Consider the following 17146-nt stretch of genomic DNA (forward strand, 5'->3'; position numbering starts at 1 on the left):
TTATAAATTTGCAGATTGCAAGCTTAGATCTATTTTCTTTGCATCTAAACCAGCTAGCATGGAAAAGCTTGAGGCCAGATGTTAATCTCACACAGAAATTAATTGCATTCTCCGCACTTTGAAAGTTTTCAAATCGAATCATAAAAATGCGTATCGATTTGTAATACAATTACTGACTAATGTGCTGGGTAGGTTTTGGAGATGCACCACCTGAAGCTCTGCTGCACTTGGGGGTCAGGAATCGTTTCCTCCCAAACCCACAACGGGAGGAGAACAGAGCGCCTGCCACAGCAGCTCCCAACTCTCTTGCACGCGCGTACAAGACACCTGAGGTGATTCACTTCTGTATCTGCGTTCCTCCGTGGTACTGTAGCCCCTGGAGAAGGCACATCGCTGGCACTCCTTGGCTTACGATCCACAGAGCATCCCAGTCACCCGGCTGGACCCATACCACTTGGTGAGGACGGTCACCTCCAGAACTGAAGAGGGGTCCCCCAGTGCCCTCGCTGGCACTCGAGCGGCAATGGTTATGGATACACACCCATTTCATGCTTGCACCTGACCATCCGGGTTAGCTGTGTTAGCAAACAGCACAGGAATAGAGCTGTACTGGAGCACCATTTCTAATGAAACACTAGTAAGCCAGATCAAGTGCTCAGAAAAAAAAAAAAGTTGTTTTTTCCAAGAATCTGAATTGTTCATGGTTTTCTACTACTATGCTGAATTCTAAGTTTCTCTATGTTTAACAGGAAAACAAACAACTTTTGTAAAAAGCTATTCTGAAAATATTTAATTAAAATATTTTTCCCCTCAAATCACCCACCTCTTTCTCTATGGAGCCACTAAACACTTCATAGCTATAGCTTCCATTAACTTTACAATATCAGTAACACATGAATGTTCATAGGGTTGGGTGGGGTTTTTTTCCCATTTTAAAAATCAAACAGAGCTGAAACAAGAAGTAGAAATCAAGGCTAAATACTTCTCTGTGGAAAAAAAAAAAAAAATTAAAAATTTGATTTTAAAAAAAAAAATCAGGAGAACCCAGCTCCATTAGCTTCGCAAAGTCAGAAAACACAGGTTTAGCTGTAGAATTAAAGAATATTATGCTGCTATTCAGAACCTGAAGTAATGAGGAATTCTGTAAATACCTATATTACCCTGCTTTACAGGATTTGCCCTCATCACCACTGGGCACACCGCACCTTCAGCCTACCACATTTCACCGTAAATCCTGCAACAACGTGGTATCTTTGTGCAGTTCCTATTCCCCGTAACCCAGTCTGCCATAAACTGGGTCCTCAGCCACGTCAGCTACAACAGATTTCTGGTACGAGGTGAAAAACAAAAGGAAAACAACCCAAGGGAGGATGCTGAGAAAAAGCCTATATCCTCCAGGAAGCCTTTCCTGGAAGACAAGCACACGTACCAAATTATTTCTTAGGTATTTCTTAGCTTCACGCTAAATACTTGCCCAAGCTACAGTAGTTTCTGCAGATCAAGCCAATTAAAAAGAAGTTAAAACAATTTATAATAAAAGTGTTAACAGATAGAAACAGCATCTCCCCTGACTAACACATTTTTAATTCAAAAAATAATATTTAAAAAAAAAAATCACATTTACATCAGGGATATCAACATCAAGTCTACACTGGCTAAATAAATGTTACTCTGGTTCTTTAGTGTAAAGAATAAACTCAAAGAAATCAAGCTCCTAAGCATTTCACCGTATCTACCTCCAAAAGCATCTTATGTATTCACATTAATTATACATTCACTCCTCTAACAAGTATTCAGTCCAAGAACTGCTGACTTATGCATGCTAACCAACCCTTCACCCCTCTCTAAGCACCTTTCAGAAAATACCATGGTCACAGATCATTGAAAATACAACACAAAATCCAAATCTGGAGAACAGCACTGCCAACAAGTCATTTCATTTTCACGGAAAAATGCCACCCCACATGTTAAGCGTTTAGAAAACAGACATGCAGAAATCCTCCCCATCACCCCACTCCCAATGCACGTGAGCCTAAAAACAAGAGGGATCTCAAAGCAGTGCTTGTTACAGCTATTGCAAACCCGTCAACAGGGACTCAGAGCTCTTTTATAGCTTATCCTACGCAAAAAAAGCCAAAAAGTTCCGACTGCTTGTTATCATTGTCCCCCTTGCCTCATGACTTCAGTGGACACGTCTAGAGTTCAGAAAGCAAGCGTTACAGCCACACAAGCCACTGATGTCCTGCTAGGTCTCTCTGACGGCATTTGCACAGTACACGCTGGGAGAGGAGGCGACAGCGGTTCAATGCAGAATTTCATAGCTAAACAAAGTTGTAATTTTCTCCTTGTTAGAGTTCTTGTTTAAAAAAGCTAAGTGATACTATGCAGACGTGAGTATTGCTGTGTCTCTGAATCTTGCAGCTGAAATACTTTAATTTACCGTTTCTACCGCTGAAGATTCCTCGTTTCCACACCTCTCTGAAAACACCGAGAAGCACGTTTTTAGGAATGCTCTCCTGAAATTCCATTCAATCAAATGGCATCCAAAAAACCACCAAACCATAACAGCTGTAACGCACGTTAACACATCTGAAGTGGACCTTTCTCCCAGAGAAGCCCAGACGCACATACGTAGCAGTCATCTCAGAGCTGCTCCGACTCAACGCGTGATTTCATCACTGCTACATCAAACCAGGGAAGTGCAAGAAAAGGTCTAACAGCAACACTTTTCTTTCCATTCCACATGGTCAGGTTTCCAATATCTACTGCTCCTGGAAAGGTATTAGGTCAACCATGCCCTAACTAAACAATTAAGTCTACAATTCCAAGTCACTCCAAAATTTGTCAATTAGTTGTAAAGCCAGGTATATAAAAGAGGTACCGTAAGATGTATAATAACAGTCTAAAAAACACGGTTAGTTAGTTTTTGGAGGTGACGTCCATCCTCAAAGAACCTCTTGAACCTGCAAGAGAAACCTTCAGCTTTTTTAAGCAGAACTTGCCAATGAAATTCAGGGGTCTAATTAACTAAAGATCCATATAATGCACACAACAGGAAACCTCTTAAGAAAACGGCATGGTCTGCTTGTGACCGTGACTAAGGGGGAAGGAAACAAACTGCAGTCCACCCTAATGCTGTTGTTTTGTCCAGCGATGGGCGCAAAGCTCATCAGGACGTAAAAGCAACACTCTTCTTTTGTTCTCGAAAGAAGACGACAATGTACCATACAGTAAACGTAAGCAAACTAATAGCTCTACCATTCATTTTATGTATATTTGGGATTGTTAATTCAGTTATGCTTGTGAGCGCTTGCCCAATTATGTCATAATTACATTAAAAACCATAAAAAGTGGTGAAATCATTACCTCTTGTGTTTGGACAGCAAATATAAATTTCTCTTGTTAATAGCCATTTTCTTGCTTTTGTGTCCTCAACTCAGAATAAAGAAATCCAACCCTTTTGTTTTTAAAATTATGAAGTTCTCATGAAAAAGCATTTTCATTTACTTTAACTAAACCACATTTCTAGGCCTAACTAATTTACAGCGTCCCTTTAGGGAGCCAAATCTGGGGCTTAGAACCATTTGTGACTTTAATTTATCCACTGGGTTTCAAACTCCCAATTTTCCCAGAGGATTACGAAAGCCTGCCAATTTAGTTTGATGCATTAAAACTGTTTACACAAATCCAAAATACACTCAAACATAAACCAGTTTGGTTTCAGCCCCCCTCCCCCCCTTTTTTTTTAAGCCCAAAGAAACTGGCAGGAGAAGTGGGAACCAACTCCAGGCTGGAGCACCGCATTCACAGCTACGAGCTGAGCTTCAGTGAAACAAGAGAGAATCAGGCGAGAAGACAACAGTGACTGTTTTTCTTTAATTTAATACAACACCTGAAACCCATGGTAGCAGTACCTCTCCAAAATATATCTTAACTGTTTACAGAGCATATCTATGTTGCTTCCTCTCTTGCCCCTCCCATCGCACTTTTATTGTATGTAAGAGTAACACACATGTACAAGCAGCTCCAGAAAGCTAAAGAAAATGTGTATAAAAACAAAGGGTAAGCCTACTTCTACAATAAGACAGATTTGCACTCAAGAGTATCCTGCCTAAAAGCTGCAAGACCATGCAATTCATGTCATTAGACAGGGCAAAAAGGCAGCGTAGACCATCACCAAAAAAAGGAACTGGATTCTCCAACACTTGCTAAAAAAAAAAATCGCCCTTCCCAATGAACAGCACTGTCATGCAAAGCAGAGCAGTACAGACACTAAAAAGTCAGGAGAGTAGTTGGGAAACCAGCAGTTAAAGAACATCAAGACGCAGCTATATTTAGTAAACAAGTTAGGCTGAAACTATTGAGGATGAGCAGAAAAGGCAACCCACTGAGAGGCAAAACAATCAAAAAAAACTAATAAAAAAAACTAGTTCATCCAACCCAGTAAGAAGTCTTAGGGCAGAAAGCTAGGAATAATATTGTAATATTCACTGATGGTATGTAGCATGAACACTTACAACACGGAGCAAAAAGGAAAAAAAAATATTAAATAAAAGTAAGAAGTAGAGGGGAGCCGGAAGGAGGAAGAAAAGAAAACCAAAAACCATTAAGGGAAAAAAAAAAGCAAAACCAGAAGAGAAAAACATTTCATATATTCCAAGATTTAGCAATAAACTCAGGCCTTTAACGTCTCTGGTGTCTCTCTTCACATCCCACCCCTCCAGCAGCACCACCCATTTACTGCCACTGACTGTCTGAATTACCAGCTCAGACTGCAAGCTTGCCCACGAACACAGTCTTTCCAAATCTGAGGGCACATATGTTCCCTAAAGATGACTCAAAACTCTGAGAAGACCTTGCACATCACCACGTGGTGCTTCCAGGTATCCATCCTTCAGCACACGATGAAAGAAAACCCTAGAAAACCAAAATTCTGCATCCACTTCAACAAGCAGATGAAAGAAAAAAAGGCTAACAATTCCTCTTCAAACTGTCGGTGCCTGTGCTCACTTGTTTACAAAGAGGAGAAACGAGGCAAGCAGTGGCTCCACCTGAGCTCGTAACTAACAGTAGAAAGATTTCTTGAAAAGGAAGTTAGTGAAGCTTATAAAAAGTTGTTTATCAGGTGATTCTCATCTCCTAAGCAGAAGAATGTCCCTACTAGAAACGCTCAGCACCAGCAAGAGCAGAGACTTGCACTGTCATCGTACGTGCCACGTGCTATAAAATTAATTACCCTCTAACACTCTTCCTATTACATTATGTGTGGGTAACACAGGAACATTCTTGGCCTTAAAATTGCATTCATTAAGGATTAGATTCAGCAAGGACCTAAAGAGAGAAGGGAAAAATAAACCGCAATAATTGATAGAAACCACACCAAGAAGGGAAGCAGCTACTCTGAAGAGCAAGAAGTGGCATACCGATCTCCCTGTACATCACTAACAGTACAATTAGCAACATAATGCTGCTTACAACACAAAACGATGCTTCAGAGGATTTGTAAGAGCACTGTTCTTGACCAATTTTTCCCCTCTTGCATACCTCATGATATAAAGCACAGGAAAAAAATCCTTTCAGAGTTGGTTCTTCAGACAAGAGAAAATTATCTCAGATAACTGCACTTCCCATACCAAAAATATTCAGTTAAAGAGTATGAAAACACACTGTGAGGCCAAAAATTCTTCTCAGCATCCCAGGCATTAAAAGCTTTTCTAAAGAAGAGAGAAGAGAGTCTTTCTAATAGAGACTCCTGAGTTTGGGATTCTGTTTCTTTTTTTGTTTTTAAAAGCAAGAGTGTTACTCACAACCAGGCCAAATATTGACAATTGCTCCGTGCAAAAAAAAGGATTGTTTTTTAAACACAAGATCCTTTGCTTCTCAGCTGGCTACAGAAGGGTTCCTCCCCGCTGCCCATGAACTAAAGCCCCTTTTAGCAAAAGGTGGGCCACCACCGAGCTTCTAAAGCGAACAGCCCGTCTTCCTTGCTGCTTTAGTTTAATCACCCCTGGCACAACCAAGGCCATCCTTCTCAGGCAGGACAGACTGCCGTCCTGCCAAAGCTTTTATTTTTAAGACGACTAGCACACTGACAATAGCACACAGCAATCCCACGAACAGAGCCCCGTGAATTAAGCTGAGCTCGCTGTCGCTATGAGCAATTGCACTGCATCACCACGGCCACTTCTGCAGTCTAGACGGGCAACCATAAAACTTCATATTCCAGCCCAAATAAATGACAAATACCCCAACTTGCTGCAGTCATTCCACAGGCTCATTTTTCTCGGTACTGAACCCAGCCAGAGATGAATCATGATGCACGCACACTCCCCAGGCTCAGAGAACCAGCAACCACAAGATCCTCTCTGCTTGAGCTCTCCTGATCCCTCTAGCATCACTGGGGGCTTCAGAGAAGAAGACTTACTGGGTTTCAGCAAAGCCACGGGTTCAACAGACACTGTTGGCTCTCCAAATGCAGAGCAGCAGCACATACTCCTAACACCGCCTCAGTGGCTACCCGATGCAGACCTGACATACCCGTGAAACAGGAATGTTTTCCAACAGCTTTTATACAATACCCAGTATAAGAAATGGGAAAAAAAAAATTAGGAACTGCCCTACATGCCACCCCTCCAGTAAGTAGTTAGTACATACACTGCAGTTAGTAGCAGTACATTCACAGTGACAGAACAATATGTAGATCCTACATAAAATTAGAAAGTGAATCTTTCTTATTATTTCTCCAGCTCTCCCTCCAGTAACATCAACAGCAGAGCAAAATACTGGTCTCTACTCAGTCATTATAGCTCTCCTTTGCCTTCTATTTATCTGGAAAAAAAAAATATGTAAGCTCAACTACTCCTTTTTTTAAAAGAATTCCTAAATTATTCTGCTTGCCTGAGACTTCAAGAGAAGATTGATTTTAATTTCTTTGTGAAAATATTTTCAGTCATAGAGAATTTTCCAGTAAAGACTACTTCTAAGCTTCAGGGCATCCTGCACAACTCTACAAAAACCACAGTTTGAATTCAGAAGTTGAGACTTCTTCATTTATTTTTATGAGTTACTATTCTGCCACAGACCTCATCACTGGAGAGAGTCCTATTGAAATGCTTTATACCATGTTATCATCATATGCTAGTGACAAACTTGGAAAAGGCTGTAGTCATTTTTTATAACGTAATCTGATGAATGCTTCCATATCTTTGTTTTCAATGAGTTATTGTTACAGAACTCAATTAGCAGAAGCTTTCTCAGAAGGGAAAACAATGCAACAGCTAAAAGCCATGGAAAACTGTCCACCAAAGAACATCCCTCACCAGCCCCAGGCAGCCAGTCATGCCTTACTCTTTGTAAACCTAAATCTAGTAGATCTCATACCTTAGCCAATTAACCCTACAGAAAGTAAGATAAATGAACAGCTTAAGAGGTGCCACAGAGCAGTGACAGAGTGACAAATGCTTCATACTAAGACAGCACTCCGAGACACCTTTCAGCTGAAGGTCGGCATTAGCTGCACCAGAGAAAGTACCAGCTCCAGAAAGTTAAGTTTTAGGCCCAAAAGAGGCATCACCCTCCAGGCTGCAGCAGGTTCACAATACACCAGAGGCAACCTAAGAGCTGCCAACTACACAGTGCCACCACACCCCATCCATCCTCGGCTGAGGGCTCCTACCGCTTCCCTCCCACCACCTGTCACGCTTCTCCTACCCTCTAACAAGCCAATTTAGGAAGAAACCCACCAACACACCTGTATAATCCATGATGATAAGTAAAAATCAAAATTATTGTTGGCAAAACTGTCAGCCTTCTGCAGTCCTACAGCCCTCTGATGGGCACCTCTGAACCAGTTCACCACGGGCTCACAAGCACCGGCGTGAGGGTGGATGAGATGCAAGGCAGTAGTTGGCAGCTCAAAGAGCTTTTTTTTGGTAGAACTCTCTTGCTCGATTCTTTTGGTGGAATTAACAGTGCTTTCTTTTCCCTGAAGATGCCATCTTCGGGTTGTTTTGATCAGGACCCTAAGGCATGAGAGAACTTGGCAGAGCCAGAGCCAGACACCCATGCTGTGCTCCTGTCTCGCACGGGCGCAAGGCAGGAGCCCAGGCGCTCGGTCCAAGTTCCCAACTTCTTGTTCCCATTCAGAAGCACATTCTTTCAATTCAAGGGATGCATCTGAAAAAGCAGATGGCCAAAATCCATTGAGCCCTCTGACACTAACCGTCGTGTTGGAAATGCTCAAGTGCAAGGTATGACTGTCCTACTTGAGACAATAAATGGGATTCAATAACCACTTTGCCACTGGTGGTATTCAAAAGGTACTGAGTCCCCAGTAAATGTGAAATAACTCAGTGTTTTATCAAAAGAGTAAATCAATACCTATTTCAGTTGTGCAAGTTAACTCAGAATAGATTTTTTTTTTTTACTTTATACAGTAATTGTACACTCTTAAGTAGAGTGCTACATAAGCATTTACTAAACCAATAACCAAAGCAATTTTCTAAATTACATATAAACTGGCTTCTTTCATCTGTTTATTCTCATAAAAATTTCAATGTGGAAGCCAAAAGAAAACAGCTGCGTAAAGTATTTTCAACTGCAAGAGACACGTAAGAAGGTATTTCTGCCTGTGCTGGAGGGCACAATCTGTAATAACATTTTGCCTTCCAGATAATGACAGGAGGCATTAAAAGGACAACTTGCTCTCTAATAAGCTCGCTTGACTGGTTGAGCACGCGCATACATAGATAGTGCAGTTTCGCCAACAATAATTTTAATTAATTTTTACATTTCATTCTAAATTACATTAATTTATGGCCTTCCTAAATGACGTTTGGCAGACAGCTAATTAAATTCAAGCCATTAGATTTTAATTAGAGACATTTAAAAAAAAAAGAAACTCAGAACAACTCACACGTCTTTGCGAACACTACATGCTCGTTAGCAGCTAGAGCAACCAACAAGTGATTATAAATACAGAAGAGGACAAAGCAGCATGCATAAAACCTGAAAACAAAAAAGTCACATAAAGTTTCACGCTTCAAATCTAAACATTCTGGGAATGCTCTCTCCTCAGCTCAAGTCCAGAAAACCACCACACATTAGTGCTTGCCATAAAAGCAAAATCAAAGGCCAACTAACAGTGAATATCATGATATACAGTTTAAAAGGTTGAGCTAAGCTTAATTCTCATTAAATTCTAATAAAATCATAGTGCCTTCCTGACCAAACAGTGAAACAAATTAAAGGTCCAGATGGAGCCTCCCTTAATAAGGTGAGTGGGATGCTCTGAGCAGCCAACCGCCGCTCCAGCGCAAGGTGCTGGGCCACCCAACCAGCCCGCACCACTGCTCCGCGAGCAACCTCCGTGCCGGAAAATGACGCTTTTCAAAAGCGTCATTTTATTCGTGCGTCATTTCATTCAAGCGCCAATTATTTCAAAATAACTGGGTTTTTTCCACTTACAAAACAGTTATTTCCAATGTCAACCTCAGCGGGGCCAGTACTCCATGAGTTAAAAGCAGTATCGGTGCCCTTTGAGATGGTGATCAGTTCCACTACTGGGTAAAGAGGCTCATAAATATTAACCACGACACATTTGCATATGTCACCCACAGGCACAATCTTCCCTCTGAAAACCGGGAATAGAACCCGTACAATTCCTCCGTGTGTCGCTTTTTGATCGTCAGATATAAAATGACCATGGGAGTTACTTGAACAAGAAGAGTGTATCAGGCAAACAGCCAAACTACCAAAGTGTACTCTTAATTATGGTGCACCAGTTTGGTTTGGACAGCTGCCCAAAATGCTGGAGTTGACATTTCAAAAACCTGAAAGGTTAGGATCACACTCAGAAGTATTTAAATGAGTCAATTTTTCCAGAAAATTGAGAACTATTCACTATTATTACCAATTTCACTGGAGTGCTGTAAAAATAAATTAATCTAATTTTTAGAGGCACAGGTTTATTCTTCTACAAAAGATGGAGTGAGTTCAATCACGAAATGCCTGCAATAGATGCAGCAGCGCTGAAAGCGGACAGAAGGCGTACGAAGAGAGCGGCAGGTAGGCACCGCATGTAACGTCACCGCAAAGTGAATGGTCAGACCTATGTTACCCTTATAATTTGCATTAAATACATAGGAACATACAGGCTTTGTAATTCTTACATTTGCATACATTTTCAGTTCACGCTTTTAATCAGGACGACTTCATACCACATGCCCTCTGTCCTCCAAATCATTCAGAAAGCGGGCTGGTGAAGTATTTTTTCTTAAAAAAAAGGAAGACGATTTGCCGCAGCCTTAACAAAACTGAGGAGAACGCAGCCTGTCAGTTTTCTGGGAATATCTGGATAAACAAGTAGCAAACATTTTCGATCACAGCAGAGATCCAGGCAGAGAAACCTGACGCTCAGGGAGCCGGGAGGGCTCCTCGGGCACACGGAGGGATGCGCGGCCGCCGGGAAGGCGCGGACTCCCCCGCCGCCGCCTCTGACATTTCCGCGGACGCTGCCACCGCTCCCAACTTCCCAGGCGTGCGAGCGAGCAGCGCAGCCAGGCCGCGGGGAGAGCCGGTCCCCGGCTTCCCGGGGCAGCGGGGCGCCCCGCGGCAGAGGCGCTCCCGGGGCTCTCGCTGCGATACCCGGGGCCGCTGCGCCCGGCCGGGGTCCCTCCCACCCCCGGAGCAAAAGGGAGGCACGAAAAATAAAATAGTATTATTAAAAAAAAAAAAAAAAAAACCACACAACAAAACCAACAACAAAAAAAACAGCCCAAACCCAAGCAACTAACTCTGGGGAAGCGCAAGCCCTCGGCGCAGGAAGAACAAAGGAGGCAAGTGCAGCCGGAGCTCCCGCAACAGATGGTTTGAAGCTGACCAGATTTCGCGCTGGCATCCCCTCCCCTCCCCGCCCGCCGCCGCACGGGCGGTGTTTGCACGCACCGGCCCGGCCGGCCCCAAGTCGCCCCCGCGCAGGGCAGCCCCCACCGCCCGGTCCTCGCCGCCCGCCCGGCCCCGCGCAGCCCCCCAGCCCCCGCCGGCGGGGCCGGCACCCCCGCCGGGAGCCGCGCCGGCCGCAGGTGCGCGCCCCCGGCCCCGCGCCCCCGCGGCAGGACGGGCTGGCGGGCGGCTGCCGGCACGCTTGCCCCGTCCCGCCCTCTCCCTCACGCTTCCCGCCGCTCACCCAAACTCCCGGCGAAACCGTCCATTTTGTGTGGGGGGAGGCCGGTGCCGCAGCCCGAGGCGAAGCCGCTGTCGCCGGCCGGGACAGGTTCATTCACCCGCGGAGCGGCGGCAGGCGGTGCCGCAGCCCGGCGCTCATGAGCCGCCTGGGGCAGCGGCTCCCGCGGCTCCCCGCGCTCGGCGGCGGCGGGAGGCGGCTCCGGCGGCTCCTCCTCCTCCTCCTGCTGCTGCTGCTGCGGGGCCGGCGGCGGCGCTGCCCGGCTCCGTCCCTGCGCCGCGACCCCAGCACAGCAGCTAGTGCCGAGCTCCTCCCGCCGCCGCCGCCAGCGCCGCCCCAGCGCCCCGTGCTGTCGTGCTTCCGACTCCGCCCGCCCTGGCAGCCGCCGCTTCCCCTGCGGGCGGGCCGGCCCCGGCCCCCGCCGGCGGGCAGCCCCGAGCCGCCTCCGGCTGCGGCTCCCGCGCCCCGCCGCCGCGAGAGGTCCGGCTACTGCTCGCCCGCTGCGCCGGGAGCGCGGGTTGCAAAGGGCCTCCCAGGAGCGGGGGGGGGGGATGATGGGCTGCTGAGCGCTGCTTTCGCCGGGGGCCGCGGGGCCAGGCCCCGCTCTGCGGCAGCACGCCTTCTCCGGGATAAGCCATTTAGGAGTAACATCTCGATTTACGTTCAGAAGACTATACTATCGGGCAGTTTGTGGGAGGGTTAATTGGGCGATTTAATATAGTGATCCCAGCAATCAAAACAGAGATTTTCTTAGATTAATCTAAAAACTTGTGTTCAGATTGTTTTGGGGAAGTTCTTCCTCACTGGATATTAAGCCAGAGGAACTGTCACTTCTGTAACCTTATGTTCCTTACAGCTGCGTATAGGCGGTCTCTCCCTCCACTTACAGCCAGCCACACTGCCAGCTGTCTCCTCTAACTTCCAGCCATGTGCTTGATGGTGGGGGAAAATAGAAAGTAGAACCCGAAATTCAAGTCAGCCATGCTCCGTACCATCTCATCTCTTAGCTAACTGAGTGCTTCATATGTTAAGCAACATCATAAAGTTGTGTGATGCATTGCTTTCTCCTCGGTCAGGAAAAGCTACGTACCCATTGCAACATCCTGTTTTGCTAAAAGTATTTTCCTGTAATGCACTCAAGTGCTAGTGCTGCAGTCGTACAGAGAAATGGATAATTGCCTCATGAGCATGTCCCTGGCATTTGCAGCCGTGTCCTCTAATGACAGTCTGTGGATGTTTTTGAACAGGACTGAGGAGAAATGTGGTGCTGGAGAGCAGCACAGAGCTGATGGTAGCAGCGCCCATTTCCCCAGCACCTTCCATCCACTCAGGCAAAAGCGTCATTATCTTGCTGATCTGCAATATAAAATAAAACGGAGAGGTTTATGCTTGCTCACATTAGAGGAAAACACCTTGAAATTTTTCATCAAAACCTAATCTCCACCAGATTTTGCAGCAAATTTTACTGAACAGCTGCCACAGCAATTAATTTGAGTGTGGCTGCCTGCAAACTACATAAATAATCCGTCTTCATACATTCTTGTCAAAAGAAATGCCTTTCGATTGATCTGCTATAAATGGGACATCATTAGCCAGTAAGTTCTGGTCTTAATTACTAGCAGGTATTAGACTTCCTACCTGCTCATGGGGTCTGTTGCTGTAGAATGGCTCTATATAGGCTACTTCCATGGTCTCTTAGCTATGGCAAAGGAGTGCTGCTGTCAGTCCAGTCCAGTAAAAATTACCTTTAAAATGCTTCATTTGACAAACAAAAGCAAGAAGAACAAGGCTCTACAGCTCCAGTCCCATCTCCCGACCCCCTATTTATTATTTGCCTCGGGCCAGGTTTTCAAGATGCTTAAAGCATTGGGAGTACAGAGAGAAATCTCCTCTAGCTAGGAAGAGTGCCCTGGGAATTCAGAGCCTGTGGACGGTTTCCTTCAGAAAAGGGCCCCTTCCCCTGAGGCGGAGGAGCCTTACGTAAATTCTTCAGGTGGGACTTGTGTCCTTCAGTATGCTGTTTTGTTAAACAAACAAAACAAAACAAACAAAAAGCATGCCCAGCTGCCTTCTTGAGCTGTCAGCAGGACCATCCTTCAGATACACCAGTGAGGGAGTTTATTGCAAACATCCTTAGGTCTGTAAGTAAAGAAGCGTTGCCTCTATTTTATAGACTGGAAACTGAAGCACAGAGGTGAAGATGACAGTGTGGATCCTTATCTAGATGTTTAATTCCTACTGAAATTGGTTAGGAGCATGATTATCTGGGTCCTGCAGAGCTTGCACAAAAGTACACGCAGTTTAAGAGCTGCAAAGAAAGCTAGTTCTCCATAATCTTATCTTAAACCCAAGATGAGTTTGTTGTGGAAAACCCAAACTTTGGCACTAACATTTTAAAAATAAAGCTCTATCATTGCAGAGTTAAGGAAATAAGCAAAACTAAGGAAATTAAAAAGCAAGGAAGTTTACCTCTGCGTGATTTGTTAATTAGGAATTTCTGAAGAGCTAATGCTATGGAGGAGTTAATGAAATATGGCAAACTCCAGCTTTAAAATTCTTATATGACCTTCTTCAGTCTAAGCCAAGTTCTGAATGCTACCTGAATTTAGGTGGGGTTTGTTTAGGGTGTTTATTTATTGGTTGTGTTTATGGTGTAAACAACAGATGTAATTGTGGTATAGACAATACACAATCAGAGTTTTAGCAAAAAAATCTGCAGTAAATACATATATGGGTGTGTGTTTATCATCTTTAACAATTTTACTTGGCTGTTGAGCAGAATAACTTACAAGTAAAGCAAAAAAAAGCTTTTTTTATGTATGTTTCAGACAGGTACTGGCAAATTACCCAATATAGCCTGTAGACTGATAAACAGTATGACTGTTCCAGATGCAAACCCAAAGGACAGGGTGATCCTTACCTGGGGTATAGTACCTGGCGCTTAAGTTGGAGGAGGGAGGAGTTGTGTAGTGCTTTAAGGGGTTTAACTTCTGTTTCTTAGTTGACAATGATTCAAAAACATGAACCAAAGAGTTGTTACAAAGTTTTAACAAGCTCAGTGATTGTCTCCTTTTAGTTTACGTTTTGATGCTAAAGAAAGATTACATTATTCAGGGTTGGAGTAAACTTAGAATATCTCACCTCAGCTTTCAAATCAGCTAAACATCCAGTGCTTTATTGCACGTATCGATGGTAAATAGAGAAAGACAACTGCGATACCACAGGGCAGGAATTTTACATCAGTTTGACAGATTCACCGTTCAGGAAATCCAAATTCTTGTCTGCAGCCTTCCCTCCTCCTGCAGTGCAGCTTGACCCTTTGCAAGTCCCCCTGCTGCAGGAGGCCGCGGGGCCGGGGCCGGGGCCGGGGCCGGGGCCGGGCACAGCCAGCTCCACGCTTCTCCGAGTGGCTGGTGAGCAGCAAGCCAGTGCCTCAGCTGCTGTAAATGGGCTTGGTCTTACTGCCTGCACCAGACACTGCTGACATACCCCAGCTGAGGCCCTGGGCACACACCTGGAGTCTCCCTCTTACTAGAAGGAAGTTACGGAAAATACGAACCACAGAAAGAGGTCACCCTGAAATACACAGTGGAGGCTATGCACATTCCAGAGATTTTTACCCAGCCCTTGAAGGAAATAGGCTATTTTTCCCCCATTGTTTAATTTCTCTGGCACATTTTCCTTGGACTACAGGTTGTTAACAGTACTTCTTGTAAGAATACCTTTTTTTGTTTGGTTTTTTTTAATTGACATAGTTTGGCAATTCAGCCTAGGAATTGTTTATAACTTTTTGGTGGCTTGAATGTAAATGATACTTAAGCATTTTTCCACTGAGGAAACATAAAAATGATTAACAACTGAAAATGAAATTGCTGAGATTCTTGTACGTGAAGTTGGGAGTTTAAACCTTTGAGCCACTTCATCTTACCCGGTAGAAAGAGGATTCTGCTTCCCACAGTACTTGTCTCCTGTTGCTTACAATGGTGTCTAGTTCCCTGGACCAAAGAGGAAACATCTGAAGGAAATCTCCTCCCTTTTTTTTCTGGTGCACCTCTTTAGGGCAAGTGGTGAGAGCCTGGGTGCCTGGTGAGGAGCAGCCGGGGAGCCCCAGCCCCACAGCTCTGGTCTTACCTCTCCCCTGCTCCCACCTGCAGACCTGGGAAGGGGGGAAGAGGTGCTGCTACTTGTAACCAGCTGTGCCCCACAGAGGGTGGTGTAATCGGTGTAGGATCAGTCCCCGTGCTGTGGTGGTGCTCGTTTGAGATGTTGTCCCTTCATAGATACGTGGGGTTCCTTATGGTGCCTTGTTTTGAAGAGGAACAACTTTATTGGTTTGCCATAAGGCATGGGATATTGTTAATTCTCCCAAGTGAGGCTCAAGTTATAAGAAGTTCCTAGGAGTCACTGATGTAAGGGGAAAAAATTGATGCCTGACCTCAAGGTAGATGAAATTACTCCTTCCTGATTTATAGAGAGTACTCCTCTTAACCTCCAACACAGAATCTCTGAAGTTTTTCTTTCTGGGCTGAGATTTTGCCTCCCCACAGAAGCAGACTAAGGTTCAGTCCCTCTAAATTACCCAAGGGCATGAATCAGCACCTGTAATGCTGAATGGGCTGGAAGGCACTAGGAGTCTTGCCAGGGACTGGAGGAGAACTAGAGAGCTTCGATTAAAGCTTTTAATTATGTGTTTAACTGAAATATGACATAGGGTTTTCAAAATGGGGCTGAATTTGTTAACTGCTGTGTCTATCCTCATTAATTTTTATAAAGATGCCTGGCTGCTACTGTATAATACATGTTAGAAGCCAGTCTTCTTGATGTTGCTGTGTACCTGCTTCACTCGTTTTCGTACGTTATTCCTGGAGGTCTGAGGTTGAGGCATACCTACATGTCTCCTGGTCTTCCTCCATTGTCGTATAAAGTAGGAACAGAAATTGTCTTCCAAAACAAAAATATCAAAGTTTGCCAGAAGCTTTCAAGTGGCTAAGCTCTGGTTAGGTGGACTTTTTTGTAGTAGGATGGATCATAGTCTTATTTCTATAATGCTACTGCTTCACTGTTGATTAGCATGAAAAAATGTCATCGAGTCAGGGTTGACTTTTGCAGCTATATATAGTTGATCTTTAATTAACGTCTGCATGTTTAGTTTTCCAGTTTATTGCAAATAGATTTTGATCACAGTTTGCAAAGTCATTCCCAAATGTTCAGAAATGTCTTCATTTAATACAATAAATATAATTTACTGACAGAAGAAAAAAGCATATTTTTTAACGATACTAATGATTTGTGAGGACCTCCATAATGGAGACTCAATAGAGATGGTTTTATTTTGAGGAAGTGCTGAGCACCCACTTCCTGAAAAATCAAGCTTACGTTTGCTGCTTTTTGTTGATTGTCCCAAAAATCGAAATTCCAAGCCATTAATGAAACTTTGGCAACAATTTCTTGGGGTCCTCATTAAATGCACATTTTGGTTCAAGTGCAGAACCTACAAAACCCTGTTAGTTTAAGCTAAATTTCACATCATTGAATTAATGTATTTAGAAAATGGCAGTCTCCTAGAAATGTGACTACCAAGTAAGAGAAAAATAGCAGAGCTCTAGTGCTAATTTGTTCCCCAGCCCTGGTGGGGAACGAGCAGATTCCGTGTGATTCTAAGCATTTGAAAATTGGCAGAATTTGAGCAGAGATAGTTGAAACTCTGTGTGCACGGTATTTTTTTTCTCATGAGGGGATTTTAACTAAAGAGCAGGTTAAAAATTTTATTCTGAAACTTTGTTGATATTGAGCTTATATTAAATGAGGAAATCTGAAAAACATTTCACAAAGCTGGAAAAACAGAATCTTATCTTCCTTCATTTCTCCGCATGGATAAGTGGTCTGGTTTGTCATACCAAAGAGCACACACAGTTGTTTTCTCAAATTAGTGAGCTCCTCATGAAATTCATACCTTGGTCCAAG

The 17146-nt window shown here is 44.1% G+C and overlaps 1 protein-coding gene across 1 annotated transcript in view; it reads right to left on the minus strand.

Moving 5' to 3' along the window:
- EML4 (EMAP like 4) overlaps positions 1-11391 on the minus strand; it is a 164371-nt gene extending 152980 nt beyond the window's left edge. Inside the window, exon 1 of the mRNA XM_075146944.1 lies at positions 11186-11391. Within this exon, the coding sequence (XP_075003045.1) occupies positions 11186-11210 (25 nt within the window). The 5' untranslated portion in view covers positions 11211-11391. The remainder of the gene's footprint in view (positions 1-11185) is intronic.
- Positions 11392-17146: the final 5755 nt, after the last annotated feature.

This window comes from Calonectris borealis, chromosome 3, assembly GCF_964195595.1.
Source record: "Calonectris borealis chromosome 3, bCalBor7.hap1.2, whole genome shotgun sequence".
NCBI lineage: Eukaryota > Metazoa > Chordata > Aves > Procellariiformes > Procellariidae > Calonectris > Calonectris borealis.